The sequence below is a fragment of the Cucurbita pepo genome, chromosome LG08, assembly GCF_002806865.2.
Source record: "Cucurbita pepo subsp. pepo cultivar mu-cu-16 chromosome LG08, ASM280686v2, whole genome shotgun sequence".
Taxonomy (NCBI): Eukaryota; Viridiplantae; Streptophyta; class Magnoliopsida; order Cucurbitales; family Cucurbitaceae; genus Cucurbita; species Cucurbita pepo.
In genome coordinates this window covers 6600967-6622595 of record NC_036645.1, presented here as the reverse complement: position 1 = coordinate 6622595, position 21629 = coordinate 6600967, and the positions used below count along the sequence as shown (strand labels likewise).

Here is a 21629-nt window from a genome sequence, read left to right as displayed (position 1 = left end):
TTACAGCGGTAAAAATCCCATCCAGGTAGTCAAAACTACAGCCGCCAGATAAAACTCCCCACCATCAACTCTAACGGCAGAGTTTCCATCGCCGTCGCCGTCATGATCCGCCGGAGAGTAATCAGGAGATTCCGCGGACGGCGGAGACGACCCCATATCCGACCGACTCTTGACCTTGGCCGACGCCGGCGCCACCGCATGGACAGTAAACAACTCATCCGGTTCCAAAACAGAATCAACCAAGAAAATAGCCAACGGAGCTTCATCGAAACCAGTCCCACCGACCTTAGCCGTCACAACGCTGGTCAAAATCGTTACATCCTGGCCGTCATTCTGCACCGTGAAATCAAATTTATCGGCGCCGTCGGTGGCCAAGGTGTTGGTGACGCCGTTATTGGACTTGAGAACCGGCAACGGCATGTAAATCGGAACGGCGTGGAATTCGAGAAGCGAGGTTTTGGCGGGAAGAGTCAGGTTTTTGAATTTGGATGAAAAGTTGTCCCAAACGACGTCGCTTGGGCAGAAGACCGTCAAGCCGCCTTGTACGACGTCGTTAAAGGCCTTTTGGGCAGTGGAATTGGCGAGTGATTGGGCGAAGGCTGTGCAGCCGGCAGTGGAAAGCAAGCGCGTGAGGTTGAATTGGGTCGGGTCGTGGGTAGTCGGAGCCGGAGCCGGAGCCGGAGGGAGGATTGAACTTGTGGGTTGGGAGTTGAAGAGAGAAGGGAATAAGAGGAGGAAGATAATGAAGGGATACATTTTTGGGTGTGTGAGGAAATTAGTGGGAAATTTGTGGGTTTTTTTATGGGATTTGAAATGAGTGATCGTAGACTTGAAGCAATAATAATGAAGTAGATCTTAATCAATGGATCCTCATGCATACAATTCCACGCCAAATTATTATGGGTATTATTATTTAACAAATTTTTTATATATATTACACGAACACGACTCTCCACAGTGCTATGATATTGTCCACTTTCAGTATAAGCAATCATAACTTTGGTTTGGGCTCCCCAAAAAAGACCTCGTACCAATGGAGATAATATTCTTTGATTATAAACCCACGATCATTCCCTAAATTAGCCGATGTGTAACTTTCATCCAACACCTCCCCTAAAGTACGTCTCCCCTTAATCGAGGCTCGACTCATTTTTTCTTTTGGAGTCTTAGTCATTTTTTACTATGCCTTCGACTTTGTCTTTTGGAGTCCTTTGTTCGACGTTAGAGGATTCTATTGGCATGACTCTGATACCATGTTAGATGAACATGACTCTCCACAATGGTATGATATTGTCCACAATGGTACGATATGAGACTTTCATCATCCAATAATTTAAATCATGTTTGAAAATTATAAGGGATTCGAAAGAGACCCTTTTTACAAGTCTCTAACTATTTGATATATTATATAATTTCATTTAATTTTTGATGAGTTTATATATTAAAAAAAGAAGTATAAGACCATAAGTAAGTTTAAAACTCTATTATTTACTATATTATTTTATTGATATAAAGGATAAGTTGGTAAATGTAATTGTAAATAAAGAAAGGGCAAAGTCAAAGGATGGGATGGAAAATATTGATTACTTCAAAGAAGGATAAACCAATGGAAAATAAATAAATAAATAAAAACTTAAAAAATTTTAAATTTTCATTAATACCCTTAATCCGTCTAAAAAAATTAATTTTTTTTTTTTAACCGATGGAAAGCTCTAAACTCGAATGGCAGAATCAAGGGCTGAATAAGAACCTGAAAGAAGGGGTAGGAGTAGACGATGGTAGAGATCAAACAGTCAACGTCATCAAAGAAACTGTTGTTGTTGACGATTCATCGTCGGGTTTTATTTTATTTTAATTTTTTCTTTAATAAAAAAAAAATCATAAATTATGTTCTGAGAGTGGCAATGAATTGGTGTAGAAAACAAGTGCTACAATGAACATCCAAATGAATATTAATAGTGATGAACAATTGTTGTTGTGTTTACAGTAAGTAAAGGGGTTAAAACTATGTCACAGGTCAGTGGTCAGTGCTCATCATTCTAATGAAAGGGAGAAAGTTATTCCAGTTTTCTAACCTAAAAATCTTGTCATTCATTCTGAAAAACGTGAAGGATTTAACAACTGCTGCTAGTGGACGGCAACAATTGTAATGAATTTGCCAGAATCCATCCTGCAACCAACACAAAATTCATCAAAACACACAATTTTGTACACAAGGGAACCACAACACTCCCTGCATTTACCTTGTCGAACCGCTCGTTCGTGTTCCTCCCGGTCAAATGAATGACGTTTTGCTCTGAAGTTCCCACAATCTGTTTGAGTAATCTTTCTGGACTGCAGAAACAGGATGCTGGTGTTTCACTGTCCGCCATTTCTAAGCAGCTGCAAATAAAAACTCAGCTACATGAACCATCTAAGAGGAATGTGTATAACAATTTTGAGGGCAGAATCTTACGGAATGTGTAACGCTGCACCATGTCGGGACAGCATCGAGGTAACAGGATCGTAACCGTCCCTGCTTTCGGTATTGTAGTAACCAGCAGTAAGTTCTGCGGGATGAGATACTGTGTTGTACCACCAGTATATACCACCAAGCTTAGCCACTAATATAACAGAAGGCAGATTGTTTTTCTTATACTTTTTCAACAATTGAGCTGCCTTCTCAAGAATAGCATCTGCATGATGAATCAATCTACCACTATACCATTCCTACAAACAACTTTCTGCTATGTAAGCTACGAATAACAGATTGAATTTCGTGCGTTCGAAAAAACATTCGTTCGTTAATACGTACAAGGAAAAAGTGTCCGTAATCAGAGAGAAAGTTTTCGTCTCCCTCTTTGAAGAAAGGAGCAGCAGAGAGGGAGCTATTGTAGCCACCAGCATTCTGCGGTCCTCGCTCGCCCCATTGAGGCTTGCCTACTCGGCATGCGGCCATCTTCAAGTCGTCCATCCTAAATGAAAATTGAAAGTGAGGATTGAAAGAAAGCCATGATTATAATGAAAAGCTTCTGACTTACATGTATTTGTCATAGCATTGAAACTCGCCAATGCCGGGAAATCTCCATCTACCATCTTCAAAAGGATGTGCAGGGTACCTGTAAAAGGTTAAGCTCTCAAGCAAAACCATTGAAATTCTAGTTCAGATATCAATAAAAGTACCTAAGCTCTCCAGATGGGCCAAGACCAATGCTTATTTCCTCTATCAAATCTCCAATTAAGTGATCAAATTTGTTAACAAAGCTTAATATGAAGTCACCATAGCACTCGAGTGCAGTTCGGCCAGAAAAGAGAGGAAAATTATCCACTCCTAGAGTAAGGTAATCATCATTGGACATTCCCTTTTGATCTTGATAGTATATATCTCTGTTGTGAGCACCAATCTAAGCCACCAATGAATAGTATGATATCATTTGATCTTCATAGCATTGAGATTGTAAAAGTTCATTCAACAATCTAAGCCGTTTCAATTCAAACTAACCTCCAGAATCCACTGTGGAAGACTCACACCTTCTTGTCCTCTAAATGTCGAGCGCATGTTCGAATGAAACGACAAGGCAGCATGCAATTTCAATCCACAGTCGGATATCAATTTGAAAAGGTGTTCATAAAGAAACCAATCGTACGACAAAGGAGAGAAACGCTCTACGACTCCCCACCAAACCTCAACTGCTACTCCATGTACACCAGCTACCTTGAGTGCATTCAGAGATGCTCTTATGGCCTTGAATCTGAAGCAACAAGTTTGGAATAAAAATTTGAAGATCGGCCCATGAAACTCAAGAACAGATCATAATATATTCATGTTTTTCTTCATATTGTTTTGCAAATCAACATAACAGCATAACAGATGAGATAGTGAGTATCAAGGGGCTTACCTAGGAATCCTCATTTTCCCAGAAGGACCCGTTTCAAAAACATCGACAGGCAGCATCATAAACACTGGGACTTTGTTGCGTCTTGATGAATTCACTATTTTTGATCTTGATTTCTCCCGGGCTTCCATTCTGAAAAAACACCATCGATAATGTGACAGGAATTGAGATACCCATTGAAGTACAGGATCCCAACTAAAAATTACTTATACAGCTATCCTAGTTTCTACGAGCTGATCGCAATGTTCTTAGCTTCAATGTTCTTAGCTTCAATGTTCTTAGCTTCAATGTTCTTAGCTTCAATGTTCTTAACTTCAATGTTCTTAACTTCAATGTTCTTAGCTTCAATGTTCTTAACTTCAATGTTCTTAATTTCAATGTTCTTAATTTCAATGTTCTTAACTTCAATGTTCTTAACTTCAATGCTCTTAACTTCAATGTTCTTAACTTCAATGTTCTTAGCAACAATGTCACTTATCATAAAAAATTATTGTTCATTCTAGTCAAGCAACCACTAACATAATGGAACCTACTTGAACTATGAAGCAAAACATAAAAAAACTTACAGTATCAAGAAATAAAACATGCAAATGTCTAAATAGTGCACAATCTTGTATATCCTCTAGAATCAGTAACAAAAGAGAGAGTTTGAGATGGCTTATGATTATCTAACACAAGATCTTGAAAATTTTGAAAAGAACTTTGAATTGAATAAAGAACTTTTCACACTCATACGAATTTCAATCCCTGTCTTCAAGAAAGACAAAACGCGAAGCACAAATTCTACATCTGTAATGAAACTGAGACAAACAGCAGCAACGAAGAACAGTAATCGATCTCAAGACTCGCAAAGAAAGAATTCAAGTGATGAACACAAGAACTTCAAGCTTTCCGTAATTAAATTTGAAAGAATCCCCCATTTATCATCATAACAGCAAGAAACTTCTAATCTTCCCCTCAACCCCTCCAAATCAACTGGAAGGGCTTCTTAATAAGAATTCCCCTCATTATGAAACGAACACAACAAAATCACCAAAGAAAAAATTATACCGGATAATACGATTGTTGCGCGCAGTCAATCCCCGTCTATCGACAAAACTATTCCTAAAGAATGGAATAGTCGAAAAACTCGAAAGATTCTTCTTGATTATCTGCTTCCCCTGAAACCTAGCTTCTCCAGGAAAACAGCTTCCCATTTCTCGGCACCTGCACACCACTCCCCCACTCTCCACCGTAGCCATCACAAGAGAGAGGAAAGAAGAGAAACGCGAGAATTCTTCGACTGATCTGCAGAAATGGAGTAATGGATTGAGGCTTTGAAATCATATGATACTGATGGTGGGGAGTGGAACTAATATAGTCGCATTTTTCAGTGAAAGATCAAGAACGAGACCGATTTTCCGTTGCGGTTGTAACAATTTGAACATGGGAATTCGAGATGAAGAACACGAACCGATTACAAAAATCTAACGAACAGAAGTAACTCTGAACGATCTTTTATTGGGAAATCGGATTAAGACTTCAAATTTTGGTTTTGTGATTCTATATACGATCTTTTATTACGCTCCACTTGTCAATAAAAATCAAGAAAAAGTAATTCTCAGAAAAAAGAAATTTTTTTTTTAATAAAACGATCAAATCGAAATGTGATTTTTATGAAGCGTTCTTAGAGGAGAAAATAATTTATGTTATGTTTTTTTTTTTTAAAAAAAAGAATTTAATTCAAAATTTGAAAATTAAAAAATAAAGTAGTTTTCAAAATCTTATTTTTGTTTTTAAAATTTAACTAAAAGTTTAAATTTATTCTTCAGAAAATAAAAATTATTATAAAAAAGATTTTTACGAATAAAAATTACCAAAATATACTAGGGGTGTACGTAGATTGAGTTGAGTCGAAACTTAAAAGTTCGAGTTGGTTGGATGGGTAACTCGATCTAACCTTGTTTCACAACCCAACCCTCTCTTTTCAAGTTGAGTTAGGGTTGGGTTGTTGGTTAACTTCAAAGATCAATAACCGATCAAAGAGATCATAAAATGATTTCATTCAATAACTCATTGTTTAATTACCGTGCGTTATTGCCACTGCGACATATGCTTTAGAGGAGTGGTCATGTTTGGTACGAGAAAAATCTAGGCAAAGTTAGAAGCCAAGTGTTGTTCCTCACAAGTGGATGACTAGACAATTGGCGTGGCAATTGGCATGGATGACAATGGATAGAGGTTGGACGACCATGCAATGATGCCAACATGGACGATGACGGATGAGACAAATAGAGGCTAGCTATACGACAACACTGATAATGATGAGGCTAGCATTAGAAAACAAATAAAGGCCAGCAACTAACTAACGTGGAATCAGATCACTATACATGGATGGAGGCTAGTGACCAGTGAGCGACGAGTGTGGTGTCGAATCACGAGACACGAATGGATGTCATTAGATGGAGGTATGCAGTTGGTGGGTTAGGCCTGGGCGCACGTACTTAGAAGTGTTGGGTCAAATTGGGTTAACCCGACTAGACGCCCCTTAAACCTAGAACCCACCTGAACTCATCCGTTCCTAAAACTAAACTCAACCCAACTCTTATAATTATAATTTGATTTAGTTTAAGCATTAATTAATCATATTAATAGAGTTGTAATTAAGAGTAAATGAAATTTCCAACGTGGCATGAGTTATCCCAAAATGGATAAGAGAACTATCTACCAACGTGGCAGCGTCACCCATGATTGGCTGGTCTCCATCAATCAACCCCTTCCCCTTTACTCATTTCTCACTTTTATTAAAATAAATAAATAAATAAATAAATAATCCGACAAATAAGATTTTAAATATAGACGACAATCAAATATTAAATTCTCGACTTTAAAAATATCTATATATTTTATCATATATTTTATAATACAAAGAAAGATGGAGATATTAAATCTATGACATAGTTTAAATTAATATAATTGTATAAAAAAAATTAATTAAATGAAAATTTTAATATTTAAATAAGTCTCTAATTATGGATGGATAGGTACCAAATTGGCCTCTAAGAAAAATATAAACAAGCCATAATAATAATTTAAGTTTATTTAAATTCTATAATTATGAATTTAAATACATTTTATGAAATACTTTACCTCATATTATTTGTCTAAGTCAAATATATTTGGATGGCTGAGATGCAGTCGCCTGGATGGTGATGGTGGCCCATGTACTATTTATTGGGCCGGGCCCAATCAAATCCAATGGGCTAAGCTAGCCATCTAGTTGGGCCGACCCGTAGAATTAAACGCAGGCCCATCCCAACGCGGCCCATTAGAACCATAAACATTTGGAGGCATATTCATCGTCATCATCGTTCCCATCCCACCACCAAATTCAGCGCCGCCGTCAAAATACGCACTATTCGCAGCTGTAGAAGCGGCAGCGCTACCACTACCGCCGTCGCGCGAGGCGAGCGTAGTCTTCTCGCCTTCAATTTCTCGAAAGCGCTGGAGGTAAACCTTGAGAGGATCGACGTAATCTTCGAACCCTAACGTCGCCATGGCCCAAAGTAAATCGTCGCCGTTGATCGTCTTTCGCTTCTCCTTATGGCACTTGTCGGAGGCCTCGCCTGTGATGAAACTGATGAACTCCGAGACGCATTCTTGGACGGTCTCTTTGGCTTCCTTTGAGATTTTCGCGTTCCCTGGGAGGGCCTTTTTCATAATCCGGCCGACGTTCGCGATCGGGAGGAGTCTGTCGTGCTCCCGCGGAGACGGTGATTTGTGGTTGCCGCCGGCAGAGTCGTTGTCGGAGTCCGCCATGGAAGGAGATTTGGGATTTTGATGCGTTCTTGGTGATGAAGGAATATGGGAAATCGAAATCTGATTTTTGTAGAAGTTGGATAGTTGTAAAGTTTCAACCAATTAGGCCGTAAACACTCCATGATTAGAATCGAAATTTGTTTTGAAATTTCTAAGCAATAATTTTAATTTCTCATAAAAAAATTAATACATATTTTTAATTTAGTATTTCTTTTTAATTTTTATACTTTATAAACATATTTGCTCCCGAATAAATTGTTCGAGCCCACAATTATGTACCGAATTCTTGGAGGGTCTTCTTTTATCCATTTACGCAGTGAGTGGAGTTAGGCACAAAATTGTTCCTCTCGAAAAAGAACATTAATTGTACTTTGTTAGGTCAACATCGACACTAAGTGACGAAGTTAGGAGAACGAACTTTGTTGGGTCGACATCGACACTGAGAGACGAAGCTAGGAGAACGAACTTTGTTGGGTCGACATCGACACTGAGAGACGAAGCTAGGAGAACGAACTTTGTTGGGTCGACATTGACACTGAGAGACGAAGCTAGGGGAACGAACTCTGTTGGGTCAATATCGACACTGAGAGACGAAGCTAGGGGAACGAACTTTGTTGGGTCAGCATCGACACTGAGAAACGAAGCTCGGGGAACGAACTCGTTATTTTATTATCATGAATGTTCGTTAATTGATTTCTCATTAATATACTTTTAATATCTTATTTATTTAAATTGAAAGTATATGAATTTTGTTACCAAGTTGGCATATTTTTTAATATTTTGATATTTTTATTTTACAGAAAAAAACATATTAATTTATATTTAAATAAAGCTACAAATATATATATATATATATTTGTTTTATTAATATTAATTTTTTAAAGATGTGGAAAGTTCTAAAATTTTAATTATGAAAAATGAACAACTAAGCATGCGTGGCTATAAGATATGGGTGGTCCCCACCACCACTTTCAATATTTTTCTTTTTGCTGTCCTCCCTTCAATTGGTCACCACAAATGAAGTGCTCCATTACCCTTTTAAGTGGGTATTTTTGTCTTTTTCACTCCTTTTATCATTCCTTTTTAAATATTTTTAAAAATGTTATTTGAACAAATTAATAATATTAAATGGGTTCAACTTTTAGTCTCATTAATTTAATATTAGATTTTAATATGAACGATCGAATACATTTTATTTTATATAATAAATAGATAATGTTATGAAGCATGACTACAGGTATCCTATGACTTTATTGACCGTTATTCTTTACATTATGATATATGAATTAACTATGTGATGCAAGTACTTACTTCTATGTTGATATGATCTTGTTAGAGACACCATGATGTACTATATATGATAAACACGAGCGAAACACCATTGTCTTGTGAAAAATTTACGACATAATAAGCATTATGTACATCATCTCATTATCCCATAATTTTTAATGCCGCCGTATGATCATGGATGTTGAAGTGCGTACACCTTGACATTATTCGCTATCCTTCTTTTCTATTGATTTTCAGCCGCATGAGCGTGCACCAATCTAAAATCAGGTCTAAAGGTACGTTAATAAGCTCACCTAATGAATTCATGTGTGCATACATGAACCGTGTGTAAAAAAGGACATACTATGCATCCAGCCTAATAGTAGATACTCTGTATATAGTATATATATAATGTCTCAAGGTCTAAACCTGAAGTCGAAAAACTCCTTAATGGTCAGTGAATATATCCATGGAATTATTCCCAACAGTATTTATAAGTCAGTATAAAGAAACTGCAATATTTGCAACTATGAGCAACAGCTAATCTCGTTTCTAATTAAAACACTAATCTCTCATTAGAAGTAAACATGGTTGACACCGACAAATAAATTACATCCACCTTTACAACAGACTCACTGATTTTGAGGGCGTTCATATATGTTGTTAGACAAATCCCAGGGCCAACTCTTGGCAACTCAAGTTTCCACCTCTTGAGCGGCCTGTTTTACATCCTTCTCGGCATCGGCATCGCCTTCGCCGTCCTCTTCGTCTTCTGCTTCATCTGCCAGTTTCGTGAGCTCTTCTTGGATCATAAGTTTTATCGACGACTTTTGTGCGGTGAGATCCATCTTGAATTGCCCAGCTGAGAAATCACAAGCAGATCAGAAGGGACATGTTTGAAAATGGTTCTCAATATGGAATACTCTATAAGAACACTTGATAGGTGTTCTATTTTCTTTCTTCCAAATTGTACTACGTTGAAAAGGGTAAATCTCAAACAAGTTATAAAATCAGATCAATTGAGTCAATGATCTCTATATTTTTCATGAATCAATGGAACATACAACAATTTCTACTGTTTATTTGAAGATATCTCAAATGGTGGTGATCAAGAAATACAATACTCAAGACATCTTGTATAAAGGATAAGTTCAACAAACCACAAAATATCCAAGTAGATAAGAAACGTACCAAGTTGCTTTAGAATGTCGGTGAAGGTGGCCTGCATAATCGAAAAACGAGCTACGCGTTATTTTGTGATTACAAAATGTGGCTAACATTTACTATCAGAACCAAGCACAAAACATAATATTACTTAGACACGGAGATTTTTAGAAACTAAGGCTAGCGAAAACAGAAACTCTTATGTTAATCCATCCTCAGTTTATTTGTCTTTCTCCGTAACTCTAAATCATTCATCCTTCAAAGCCAACAATTTCTAGAACCGCAACCATTGCCTTACCAACCATCTTTTGTATTGGCTTTACACTTGAACCAGTGAACAGGCAGCTGTTAAAAGTCATAATATTTTGCACTAACACAAGAAAGAATCTAATAGCTCAGATATGCATTTATTTAATCACAAATGTCCACATGAGAAGGGAAGATCAAGTGACAGTTAATGCTTGTAAACGCATGATAGCAGTTCTAAAAACCACCAGAAACGCATGAATCTCCAACAGCCAGAAAATCATGCTCAATTACAGCTAAATATCAAGTATTGAAGTAAGCTTGCCAACTAAACTTTGAGTAGCCAGTATGAATACAGTGACACTTACCGTAGTGAAGTCGACTACTTTAAGAATTTCACATATTGCATCCCTAAGCACATCATCGCTTGGCCTTGTTTTCTCTTCCTTGGTCTTGTCCTTCCCTTTCGTAATCTTCTTCCCTAAAACATACACCAATGGCGTAAATAACGCAGAAAAAGAACACAGTGTCCGTCATCCCTTAGGGTCCCAAACAGATTAAAGTAATACCAGAAAATTGGAGCTCAGAAGATTAATAATGAAAAGCACACAAATTTTTATTTTTATGTCCCAAGCAAGAAAAGAATAGAACAAGAAGGCGAAGAAAACATAACAAACAAGTTGAAAGAGATATGACAGGTACCAGGCTTCTCCTTGGCAGCAGATTTTGGTGGAGTTGAGGCCTTGCTTACTTTTTCGCTATTCTTCTTCCTAGAGAATACCTTAGGACTATCACTGTCATCAATCTTAGCACGACTTGCTGATGACCTCTTCGATGTTGATTTTGCTGAATCGGATTTATTGGAACTTGTAACTTTCTTGCTTCTTGCTTTTCCTACAGATCCCCTCTTTCTAGATGAACGTTTTGAACTTGCTCTGGGTTTTTCCTCCTCAGACTCATCAGTTGGGTCATTGATATCTTCACTTTCTGGCTGCTCGGACATTTCATCATCAGATTTTTCTGTGGTTCCATTCTCATTTTCCTTGTCATTTTCTTCTTCTGCTTCCTTCTCTTCTTCTGACTCACCATCTTCATCACTAGTATCTCTTGTCATCTCAGATCTTGCAGTATTTCCTCTTTTTCTACGACTCTAGAGTCAACCCAGAAATAAAATGAAATAAGTAGTTAATATAAACAATAGATTAAAATACAGCACTCCAAGCACTACAAGAGACCAAGTACTCTCCCCTGTTTTATTCAGAGGTGCACTCTTTATTCATTCAGAGAGACCCATTGTATGCCCATCTACTTTTTATGCTAATACAAAGTGAGACCCACACCCCCATAAAACTAGCTCGACTTGATCCACTTGCCAGACTTCCTTCTAGCACGTGTACAACGCACTGGAGGCAAGGAATCCTTATCATTAAGTCTTAAAAAGGATAAATAACAAGAGGAAGTGACATCCAAAGAAAAGTAATAACATTGAATTCTCCACAGAGAGAAATGAGGGAACTAATACGTGGATAGGTAAAGTTAAAGGGATGCCACAGTAAGTAAATAACTGTTGTTTCTCCCCAAGGTATAGCCACAGAAACAGTATTCTAAAGAAAAAAATACCTTTATTTACAAATTCTTTGAGCACATCAAATAGGCAAGGTTAAAAAGATGCCAANACTTGCCATCTTAAAAATTGATGATTCGATTTCTCGGTTGAGAGAATCTCTCGAAAAGTTGTAGAAAGTTGGAGAAACCAATATGTGGATATAGCTTCAAATCAAGGCCAGCCACAAGGACCATGACAACAGACAAGGTCGGGCTAGAGAATTGATACCACTTGATTGACTATCCTGTTATTGCTTCAATTCCGTACCTACGAACCAGAATCTAAAACAAGCTTGAATGATCTATAAATCTTTAACTTTGGAACTTATACTATGAAAGTACATAACTATAGTTACAACAAGGTGGAGAACAACTCCACATAAGAGCTAAAGGGTAGTGGATTCAAAGATGTCAAAATTTTGGATCTTATTTCTTGAAGATTAGAGCATTCTGATCCTTCAAAGTGGTCACAAGAAAGCCCGAGCAGTGTTGGTCCAAAGAATCCTTTTGTCCTTGAACAGGTGGCCCAATAAGGGAGAAGAAAATTAATTCAAAACTTCATCTAAAAGCCCTATAGATAAAGTTTTTGTTTCTGTTACTAGAATTTCTCAAACTATTTTAATTATTGAAATTTTTTAATTGGTTAAATGAATTCTTTAAAATTTTACCAGCACTACCCATTTTTATCCAACGAAACTGTTCCCTATCCAAAAAGAAAAAAGTAGTCGAACGCTACCAAGCATTAAAAATACGCTTTTGTCTTCCTTAAGCACTTTAAAAGGCATGTCAAACACACAAAATCCTTTTCTCCGAATCATGAAGACAAGGGCGTCACTGGCAGGAAGTGATAAAGAGGGCTCAATTCAAAGGCTTTCCAATAAATGCATCAAACACTTCCTAAAATACAGGATTTCAAACATTCATTTTTTTTCTTTGATGAAAAACTGAAATTACAAAAGGGAATTAACAACGGGCTCCCCCAAATCCAAGAGAATCAAACCAAGGGAAGAATTTCAAGCATTCGTGACCAGATACTACATTAACGGTAATAATTTTCCTAAATTTTGAGATACAGGGCGAGTAGGGTAAGTATTCAAAACAAACGATTTTCTTTCAAAAATCAAAAGAAAAGAAATAAGAAAATATCTTATCATGAAGACCAACATAACTCAGCAACTTCCTCAGGCATCTGAAGGCTGAAAACAGAAGATACTATCTCATTTATACTTGAGCTACCTAACTAGTACGGAACATAAAGACATAACAGGAGAATTCAAAGATAAAAAAACATTCAAGGTGTGAATTAAGATGGGTATAAACAAGGCCTAGAAGTAATTCACCAATTATACTCCCAGAGAGAAAAGAATGCCACCTTTGCCGACTGTTTTGAACTATCGTCTCCAGGAGTTGATATTCCTCCTTTTACAGTCCGTTTACGCTTTTTACCCTTGCTTGACTGTAATTAACAACATCAAAATTTAAGAAACTAGATCCAGAATTTGGGTAAATATAAAGGAAGCATTTGATTGGGAAGATTGAGCTTGTTTGCAATCAGGAGGGGTAAAATAACCTTTTCTATTTCTGCAAGGAGAACAGTACTTGTAGCATGAGGAGCCATTAAAAATTCTATGAGCTTGCCAATAACATCTTCCTGAATCAAGACAAAGAAATAACATCAAACTCGAGCAATGAAAAACTATATATATGTTCTTAATAAAAACCCAAGTTTTCAATGAGAAAAAAATAAAAGGAAAAATAAGGGTATACAAAAAGAAAAACAGGCTCACAAAAGGAGTCTTCAACAAATTACAAGAATGGATTCCAATCCAAAAGAATAATCCTAAACTGATGATTACAAAAAAGAACGATTCATAGATGGTCTATCATAAGGACACATTAACTCACAACCTCACACACTCGAAGATTCTCCAACCCCCTAAATTTTCTACAATTCATCGAGAGAGGCACTTCCCATAAAATAGAAAAAAAGCAAGCATGCCACAAGACTCTTCCTTTATCACGAAAGGGAGTTCATCAAAATCTCCAACATAGAGGGTGAAATCCTTGTTACGCACCATATCCACCCCAAACACCCAGACAATATATATGTTTTCTTTTGGAAAAAGAAAAACCAAACCTTCAAGTTTCAATGTTAAAATCTCCCCAACATCCCCTTCTTATCAAAATACCTTTTCTAAGAACCATGCTAACATAATCTTTCCTTCTAACGACACAAGAAAATACTTACTTTTATTAATTCTAGAATATACACATTGGAAAAAGAATCCATGAAAGCATTGTTGGGTTAGCTAAAAGTCATTCCTCTTCCTCATCCACTTTCTTTTTCTTTTATTTATTTTCATGGACAGCGTATGTTCAAAACAACACTGTTCTTTCTTATTAAATAAATTACGGACAAGTTACTATTATTTATTTTAATAAGAGATTGAGCTTCCACTGATAGTGAAAGAATACAAGGGCAAACAAAAAACAGCAGAACATGAATAATCTAACAATACAAAACAGGCTTCCATTACATGACAATAAGACCTAATGGATAATTACAAAAGTCCTAGGCCACCATGCCTAAGTATAGACATGCGATCACAAAGCACAGGTCTCTTAAGATTAATTTTTAACATCCCCCACCACACACACACACAAAAAGGGAAAAAGAACTATGAATGCCATCTTAAACAACTAATTACTCCTATAACATTATATTCAATATCAACGTTGGTGGATATCACTTTTTCTTAAAGACAATCGTCTTTTACAGCATGAATCTTACAGGAAAAAAAATCCTAGCATAGCAGATAAATTATTAAAAGGCTACTTATGGAAAGAAAGTTCAGTGCATGAACAATAAGGATATGATATTGGCAAACAATGGATCCAATTTGAAATCAGTCCTCGTTATAAGGATGCAAAATTTGATAAAAGTCCCAATGATTGATTATTACAATTAGAGGAAATATAAGATCAACTTTTTCAGCGAAATAAAATATAATTTAGATGTGAACCTTTCACTTTCATTATCAATGCACTTTTAAGAATGATCTGTCCCAAATGCAAACCTAGGAATGCCAGTACAGCAAAATAGAGTATCAAACAGACCTTTCTTGTGGTAGCCTTCACATCAGGAATGTCAAGCACATCACACAATTCCAATAATTTCTCTTTATGACACTTGTCAAATTTTTCTTTGACTTTATTCTTTTGTTTTTCCTGCAAAGAATGGAACTTGCATGATAAAATCTCAGCAAGATAGTGCCTTCACTACCATATGATAGACAGGCTACATGTGAAACAACAAAGTCTGAGAAATTGAAACTTCTGCTAAAAATTTGTAATCCTCCCGATAATTACTAATTACTTCCAGATAGAAACATTTCATATTGGTAGGCACCACATACGATATTTTACCTCATCTCCATGCCACACAAAACCTGAAAACCTGGATATGTTGCTCTTAATCTGAAATGCCTGGAGGAAAGGGTAGACAAAAGAAAGAAACAGATGTTAGATGCAAATACTCCATGACTACATTCCAAGTCATAAACCAGAACATCAGAAACACCAAACGGTACTGCTTGTTATCACTTCGCAATATGGATGTGTAAATTCAGGAATCATTCATCAAAGGACAAGATGATTAACCTACGAGAAAACCACTTAGTCATAAGTACCTTTCCTCTCCTTCCAAATAGAATTGAATGAAGCAGCCTGAAGATGTCATCAGCCTTCTTCCTTGAGAGTTTGAATGCCACTAAAACAAAAGCCCTCCTTTTTCAGAGTTCATTTATCATATATACATATATATATTATTAGGCTATGCATAACTCAGAAGTATATGTGGGAAACAAAATAAAAAATGGCTTGAAACAGGAAATTTTATACTACTTCATTACTTCAGCTGCTATGTCAGAAAACAATCCAAGGCATGAAAAATGAAATTATGCACATACTTTAAAATGGTAGATTAAAGGATAATGAATATATTAAAGACAACACATTAACAAATTATTCTTCGAAGGAATCTGAGCAATAAATAAAGGACATGTCAAAACCATAGTATACAATAATCCACCATAAACGTGTAGGAGGGAATAATATAAAAGAAAAATGGGATGCACGACAACAAACTGTAAGATGATTATAGGATGCATATCATACCATTGGGTATATCTTTAAGTGGAGTACCACGGCCCTGAAATTTTCAACAAAAAGAAATAGAATCAATGCTCTAAAAATATACCAAACTCTCCAGGAAGGCCAAATGAAATATAATACCTTTTCGATATGGAATTCCTTCACAACACATCTTTCTATAGATGCCACCAACCTTTCAACTGATTTTCGCTCACGAACAGGGCGATCAATAATGGGAGTCTTTATCCCTACCTCATCCTTTTCATCCTCTTCATTCTTTCCTTTTGATTTAACCGCACCCCTTCTCTTTCTTGCTTTCTTTGTTTTCCCTTCCTTGGGATCTTCATCCTTCAATTCCTTATCATCCTCTTCCATATGGCTGTCAACCTTCTCTACCTTATCTTTAGCATCCTCTTTTTCTTCTTCATTTTCCTCATCTTTGGCATCCTCAATTTCTTTGTCCTTGGCATCCTCAATTTCTTCTTCCTTGGCATCCTCAATTTCTTCGTCCTTGGCATCCTCAATTTCTTCGTCCTTGGCATCCTCAATTTCTTCATCCTTGGCATCCTCAATTTCTTCGTCTTTAGCATCCTCAACTTCTTCGTCCTTGGCATCCTCAACTTCTTCATCCTTGGCATCCTCAATTTCTTCATCCTTGGCATCCTCGAAGACCTCGACCTCTTCATCCTTGGCATCCTCAATTTCTTCGTCCTTGGCCTCAATTTCTTTATCCTTGGCATCCTCTACATCTTTGACATCCACATTTTCTTCATCTTTGATATCCACATTTTCTTCAATCTTCTTGTCATTTGGAAGCACATCTTCCTCCTTTTCCTCCTTCACAGTTTCTTCATTGCTTTCCTCATCTTCCTTGATCTTAGGTTTCTCTTCCATTTTAGTGGCCTCTGCCTTCTCATCAGTACACTGCTCAATTTCCGGTTCTTTCACTCCATTCTCCAACCCATTAGGCACAGTCTCGTTGATTTTTTCCAGTTCACTGATTCCATTTGTCACAGTTTCAGTGGTATTTGTCATTTTATCTTCTTCAGTGGTTTCATTGTCCACTGTCTCAACGTTATTTTTCATTTTATCTTCTTTATTGTTTCCATTTTCCACGGTCTCAATGCTATTTGTTTTTAAATCTCCACCACTGGCTTCATTTTTTGTATTCTCAAAGGTATTATTTGTTGCATCTTCTTGACCCATGATTGATATACCTCAAATTAATCTACAGAAAACCACAATCTCCTCACGTGCACATCTTTGTCTAGTCACATGAATAAAACTACACAAAATATAAAAGTACACAATCATTCAATATGAATGTTAAATACACACATTATATGGAAAGTAAACTAAATTATAAATCTGTACTAATGCTACTACTCTAGTGATTTGGAGTAACAATAAATAGCATATCAGTATTTTTGTTTGTAGGGGTACTACTTCAAAAGAAAGTGTTCAAATTTATTGGCTCTGCAGGAGAATATCACAATCCTTAAGGTACTCAATGCCTCAACTGTACATACTGATAAAAAATGAACATTTGCTGTGGGGAATGCTTGACGATAGATGAGGATGCTAAGTTATGATGTACACAAATTATAAACCATGAATAATTTAAGATTCAAATTTCCTTTGGAATGAGACAGTTGTGCTATGAATGAAATGAAAACTTCTCGTTTGGGTGTGAACTAGAAATAAAAGCATTTTACTACAATACTCTTACAGTAAATGATAACTTCCTAAGGGTTAATGCGACAATAGATTTCTTTTTGGGCTGATGCGACAATAGATTTCTTTTTCTCTTATAAAAAACAATAGAATTTTTTAAGTTGAATCTAACCAACCCTTTTTGGAATAAAATTACGGTTAAATTGCTAAATTTGGTCCCTACTGTTTTAAAGTTTTCAGTGCTTTTAGGTTTCAATTTGGTAACAACAATTCGATCAAATCTCATAAATCATTCTCCTTGTAAGTCGTAATCATAATGGAAATGATGACACATTCTCTATTTTCTATTTTATGACAATGAGCTGGTGTCAAATGGAGTTACTAGACTGTATTAGGATGTATTAGGATTTAGAACCTGAGTAAGAAAATAGAGGAAAAATGGTGGGCTTATAGATGAATAAAATATGGTTAAAGAATGACTTGTGAGGTAGTAGAACCAAACCTTAAAGGGTTTGTTTGAAATATTATCTGGATTCAAGTTTCTTGATTTTAGATTCACTAAATCAAATGAATTCAATGGATTTCTATGCAGTGAGTTTATTTATGAAAAACAATATTAGACTGTATTTGAATTCTGTGACTGACAAAGTGATAATTTAGAATATAGAAATTACATACTTCCAATGTTTCAAGATTCTAAATCTACTTGGATCACCACCCTAAACTTTTAGAACCATAGGAATAAAATTGGTAATTTAACCTAAATTTTTTTGTGGAGGAAAACAAGATCTGGATTCATCTTTACTTCCATACAACTTTAACTTAAGCACAACAAAGAATTCACTTCAAATCTGAACATAAAAATTAAAGGTATCAGTTCAAATCAATTGCCATTCGGAATCCTTTGAAATCCTTCAGAAAAGCAAAATTTAAGAAAAGACAGTAACACAAACTCGAAGCAAATAAATAAAAACAATATCATTCAGAAGGATCGCTAGAAAAGAGAACACCATAAGCGGCAATAGCATCACTACTTAAAATCCTCAATTCAACAAAGAATTATCAACAGTGGAAGTATATAAGATGCATCATGCATGACATTCAACCCACAAAAAAAACTCTGCATTTGAACCTGAGAAAAACCAATTAAAATGAACACAAAGAATTCGGCCATAATTTCATAATAGATCAGTAGTAAAACGAGCACTCCCGCACGGAGAGAGCTAAAAGAGATTAACAAAAACAGCTCCGAAGAAACAAAACACACTAAATTCACCCAAAAAAAACAAAAAGAAAGAACAAAATCAGCACAGGACCATCCGAAACCCTAATCCTACAAATCCAGAGCATTCCACAACAACAAACCCCCAAAATTGCGGAATTGCAAGAAATGGAAAAGCCCTAAAAGAGAAGAGTACAAGTTTAAGGAGCTAAAACTCACTGAATTTCAGAGCTTCGGTAATCGATTCGAGCGTCGAACAGAAAGTCGTCGGAGTTCTACTGTCTCACTGTCGCCTCTCAGCTCCGTAGATAACTCCTTTTTTTTTTTTTCGGCTTCGTTTCGTATTCCTTTCACTTTTTTCTTAATATTTAAATTTGTAATAAAATAAACTAAGTCCTTCTCCGAGTATTTATACTTCGGACGTCAAATCCGGAATTTAAAACCAGTTAAAAGCCACGTAGGAGACTTTTGTCAGCTGACGTGGAAGCAGTTTTTTGCGAGGAGGAAATCGACGGTAGGATGGAGTTTAAATGGCATATGGGTATTGGACGGTTTGGATGTGAAGTTCGTTTCTTCTTCGAGGATCACAGGGCCCACAGACAACATAGGCCACTTTGGCGTGAATTTTTGGCGCCGCCATACGTGAGTTGTGACGTGGCGTACAAACTTAAAATTGGAAAAAATTCAGAAACAGGTATTCAACCCCTAGCAAATATTGTTCAGAGTTTGGGCTTATGCTCAACGAACACAACTCTTAAGAGAAGGTTTCCACACTCTTATAAACAGTGGTTTGTTCTTCTCCCAAGCAACGTGGGACATCACATTATAAGTTCAAATAATACACAATTAATTAATTAAATTATTTAATCAATCATTGTTTATTCATTTACGATAGCTCACTGCACGGTAAATTATATTAAAAGTTGTACGTTTATGTGTTGTCAAGTTTTGTCCATGAATATAATCATTATAAATCGATGCTTTACAAGTTGTTGGTAATTAAAATTACGTGGAGTCTATTTTACACTTATAATTACATCTTATATCTTACGTATAACTGACTCTTTAACAAACAATTTGTTTATGATCCAATCAAACGAGGTCCCTCTCTCGCCAATGAGATAACGAGACTCCATTGTTTTACTCTTGAACCAACAGTTTCTTCCATGTAAATCAAAGCACAATCTTTCGCATGATTACGATCGAGTTATATGATCATTTCGTGAAATACTAATCTTCTAAATTAACAAATTTACAAAAAGAGACATTAAATATTGTGTGATCCAGTCTTACACAAGCTCATTGTATAGAACACCCTCACTCACTTGCATGTACATAAATAATTTCGATCAAATCATTTGTAACAATGGTCAAGTGGGTCATATCAACATTGTTACAAGAATAAGACACCCACAACCATCCGTATAGTATGGACTCTTCAGGTTATTTTTTGAACATGATCATTCTATATCAACCATTAGTAGATAATATTAAAAAAAAAAAAAAAAAAAAAAAACTAAAATTATTATTAAAAATTAAACATGTAATTACGAGACTTTAGAGCATGAATCCAAAATTAGAAACATAATCTTATCAAATGAAATTCACTCGTTTCCCAAAACATTAGTTTTAACATAATTTATAATAAACTAATCACAGTCACAAAATTTCACTTTGTGCGCAATTAATTTCCTTCGTAAATTTTAGTTATTAATCAGACACGTATGGTAGACAAGTAGAGTTCTTAAAATAATTATAAAAAAAAAAAAAAGAAGACCGAACACATCTTCAGGACAAATTACAAGAGAATCTAAAAGCCCAATAAAGTAAAAAAATATACGATATAAGACAAAATCATACCAATATACAAAAAAATAAAAAAAATCAGATCATCGAATAATTTTATGTATAATAAATAATATTTGTCAATTGTTTACTTTATCATAAAGTTATTTTTTAGTCTATCTAGGCATAAGGACTAAAATAATTTCATAGTAAAAAACTTAGGAACTAAGATATATAATTAAAGTTGAGGGACTATAGACTAAAATAATTATATAAAAAAGTAAAGTACAAATTAAATAGAAAAAGACAATATATATATATATATATAATAAGGTCAAAATTATTGATTATTAAATATAGATTGAGAGCTTATTGTGAGTAAAAGGTACAATAAAAGAATTTTGCGCACATGGTTTTAATTAAATACAATAATTCATTTTTGAATGTATTAATTTCGTGATGTCCTAAATATTATTAGTAATTTAAATACATGATTTTTTTAAAAATTATTATTTCTAGTAAATATTCAAAAGTTATGGGAAATAAATAATATTTTGTGGAGGAAAAGGGGGTGTGGTGTAAATAATGAGTTTTATAAGGGCAAAAGAAGTAAATAAAAGAAAATTGCCCATTTCTTCGTTACCAAACATTTTAGTCTCACTCGCAGGGAATCTCTGCACAGTGCGCAGAGAAAGAGAGAGAAAGAAGAGAGAGAATTCCATTTCCATTTCTTTGATTGCTATCTCTTTGAACGAAGATTCGTTCATTTACAGTTCGAATTCCATTTGTTCTGCGTCTTCCTCAAGCTTCATCCATGGAGATCCCTAGCAAAGTGTGGA

General features: G+C 35.6%; 4 protein-coding genes across 6 annotated transcripts; all 4 read right to left on the bottom strand.

Annotated features, from left to right (window-relative positions):
* LOC111800145 (fasciclin-like arabinogalactan protein 1) lies at nucleotides 1-756 on the bottom strand. The gene has a single exon (XM_023683733.1). The coding sequence runs from the start codon at nucleotides 754-756 to the stop codon at nucleotides 1-3; it is 756 nt and encodes a 251-aa protein (XP_023539501.1).
* A 1172-nt stretch (nucleotides 757-1928) lies between these two features.
* On the bottom strand, nucleotides 1929-7087 carry LOC111800817 (inactive beta-amylase 4, chloroplastic). Of its 2 annotated transcripts, none has more exons than XM_023684679.1 (10): nucleotides 5269-5426; nucleotides 4926-5162; nucleotides 3879-4007; nucleotides 3482-3731; nucleotides 3163-3383; nucleotides 3021-3098; nucleotides 2795-2954; nucleotides 2456-2709; nucleotides 2244-2382; nucleotides 1929-2170 (listed from the first exon to the last, which is right to left on the bottom strand). In XM_023684679.1, exons 2-10 carry the CDS (start codon nucleotides 5114-5116, stop codon nucleotides 2018-2020), a joined length of 1575 nt encoding a protein of 524 aa, XP_023540447.1. In that variant the 5' UTR covers nucleotides 5117-5162; nucleotides 5269-5426; the 3' UTR covers nucleotides 1929-2017. The 2 variants fall into 2 exon arrangements, with proteins under 2 accessions (XP_023540447.1, XP_023540446.1); XM_023684678.1 differs by lacking the exon at nucleotides 5269-5426 and adding an exon at nucleotides 7005-7087 and having other exon boundaries at nucleotides 1930-2170.
* Nucleotides 7061-7820, bottom strand: LOC111800868 (nuclear transcription factor Y subunit B-3-like). Its single transcript, XM_023684763.1, has one exon. The coding sequence runs from the start codon at nucleotides 7671-7673 to the stop codon at nucleotides 7131-7133; it is 543 nt and encodes a 180-aa protein (XP_023540531.1). The 5' UTR covers nucleotides 7674-7820; the 3' UTR covers nucleotides 7061-7130.
* A 1546-nt stretch (nucleotides 7821-9366) lies between these two features.
* On the bottom strand, nucleotides 9367-19365 carry LOC111800804 (protein Ycf2-like). 2 transcript variants are annotated; one of them, XM_023684657.1, is made up of 13 exons: nucleotides 19225-19365; nucleotides 16827-17394; nucleotides 16251-16772; nucleotides 16134-16167; nucleotides 15647-15726; nucleotides 15384-15443; nucleotides 15075-15185; nucleotides 13528-13608; nucleotides 13330-13413; nucleotides 11055-11502; nucleotides 10721-10833; nucleotides 10134-10164; nucleotides 9367-9804 (listed from the first exon to the last, which is right to left on the bottom strand). In XM_023684657.1, exons 2-13 carry the CDS (start codon nucleotides 17313-17315, stop codon nucleotides 9638-9640), a joined length of 2220 nt encoding a protein of 739 aa, XP_023540425.1. In that variant the 5' UTR covers nucleotides 17316-17394; nucleotides 19225-19365; the 3' UTR covers nucleotides 9367-9637. The 2 variants fall into 2 exon arrangements, with proteins under 2 accessions (XP_023540425.1, XP_023540424.1); XM_023684656.1 differs by having other exon boundaries at nucleotides 16251-17394.
* Between the last annotated feature and the right edge of the window lie 2264 nt (nucleotides 19366-21629).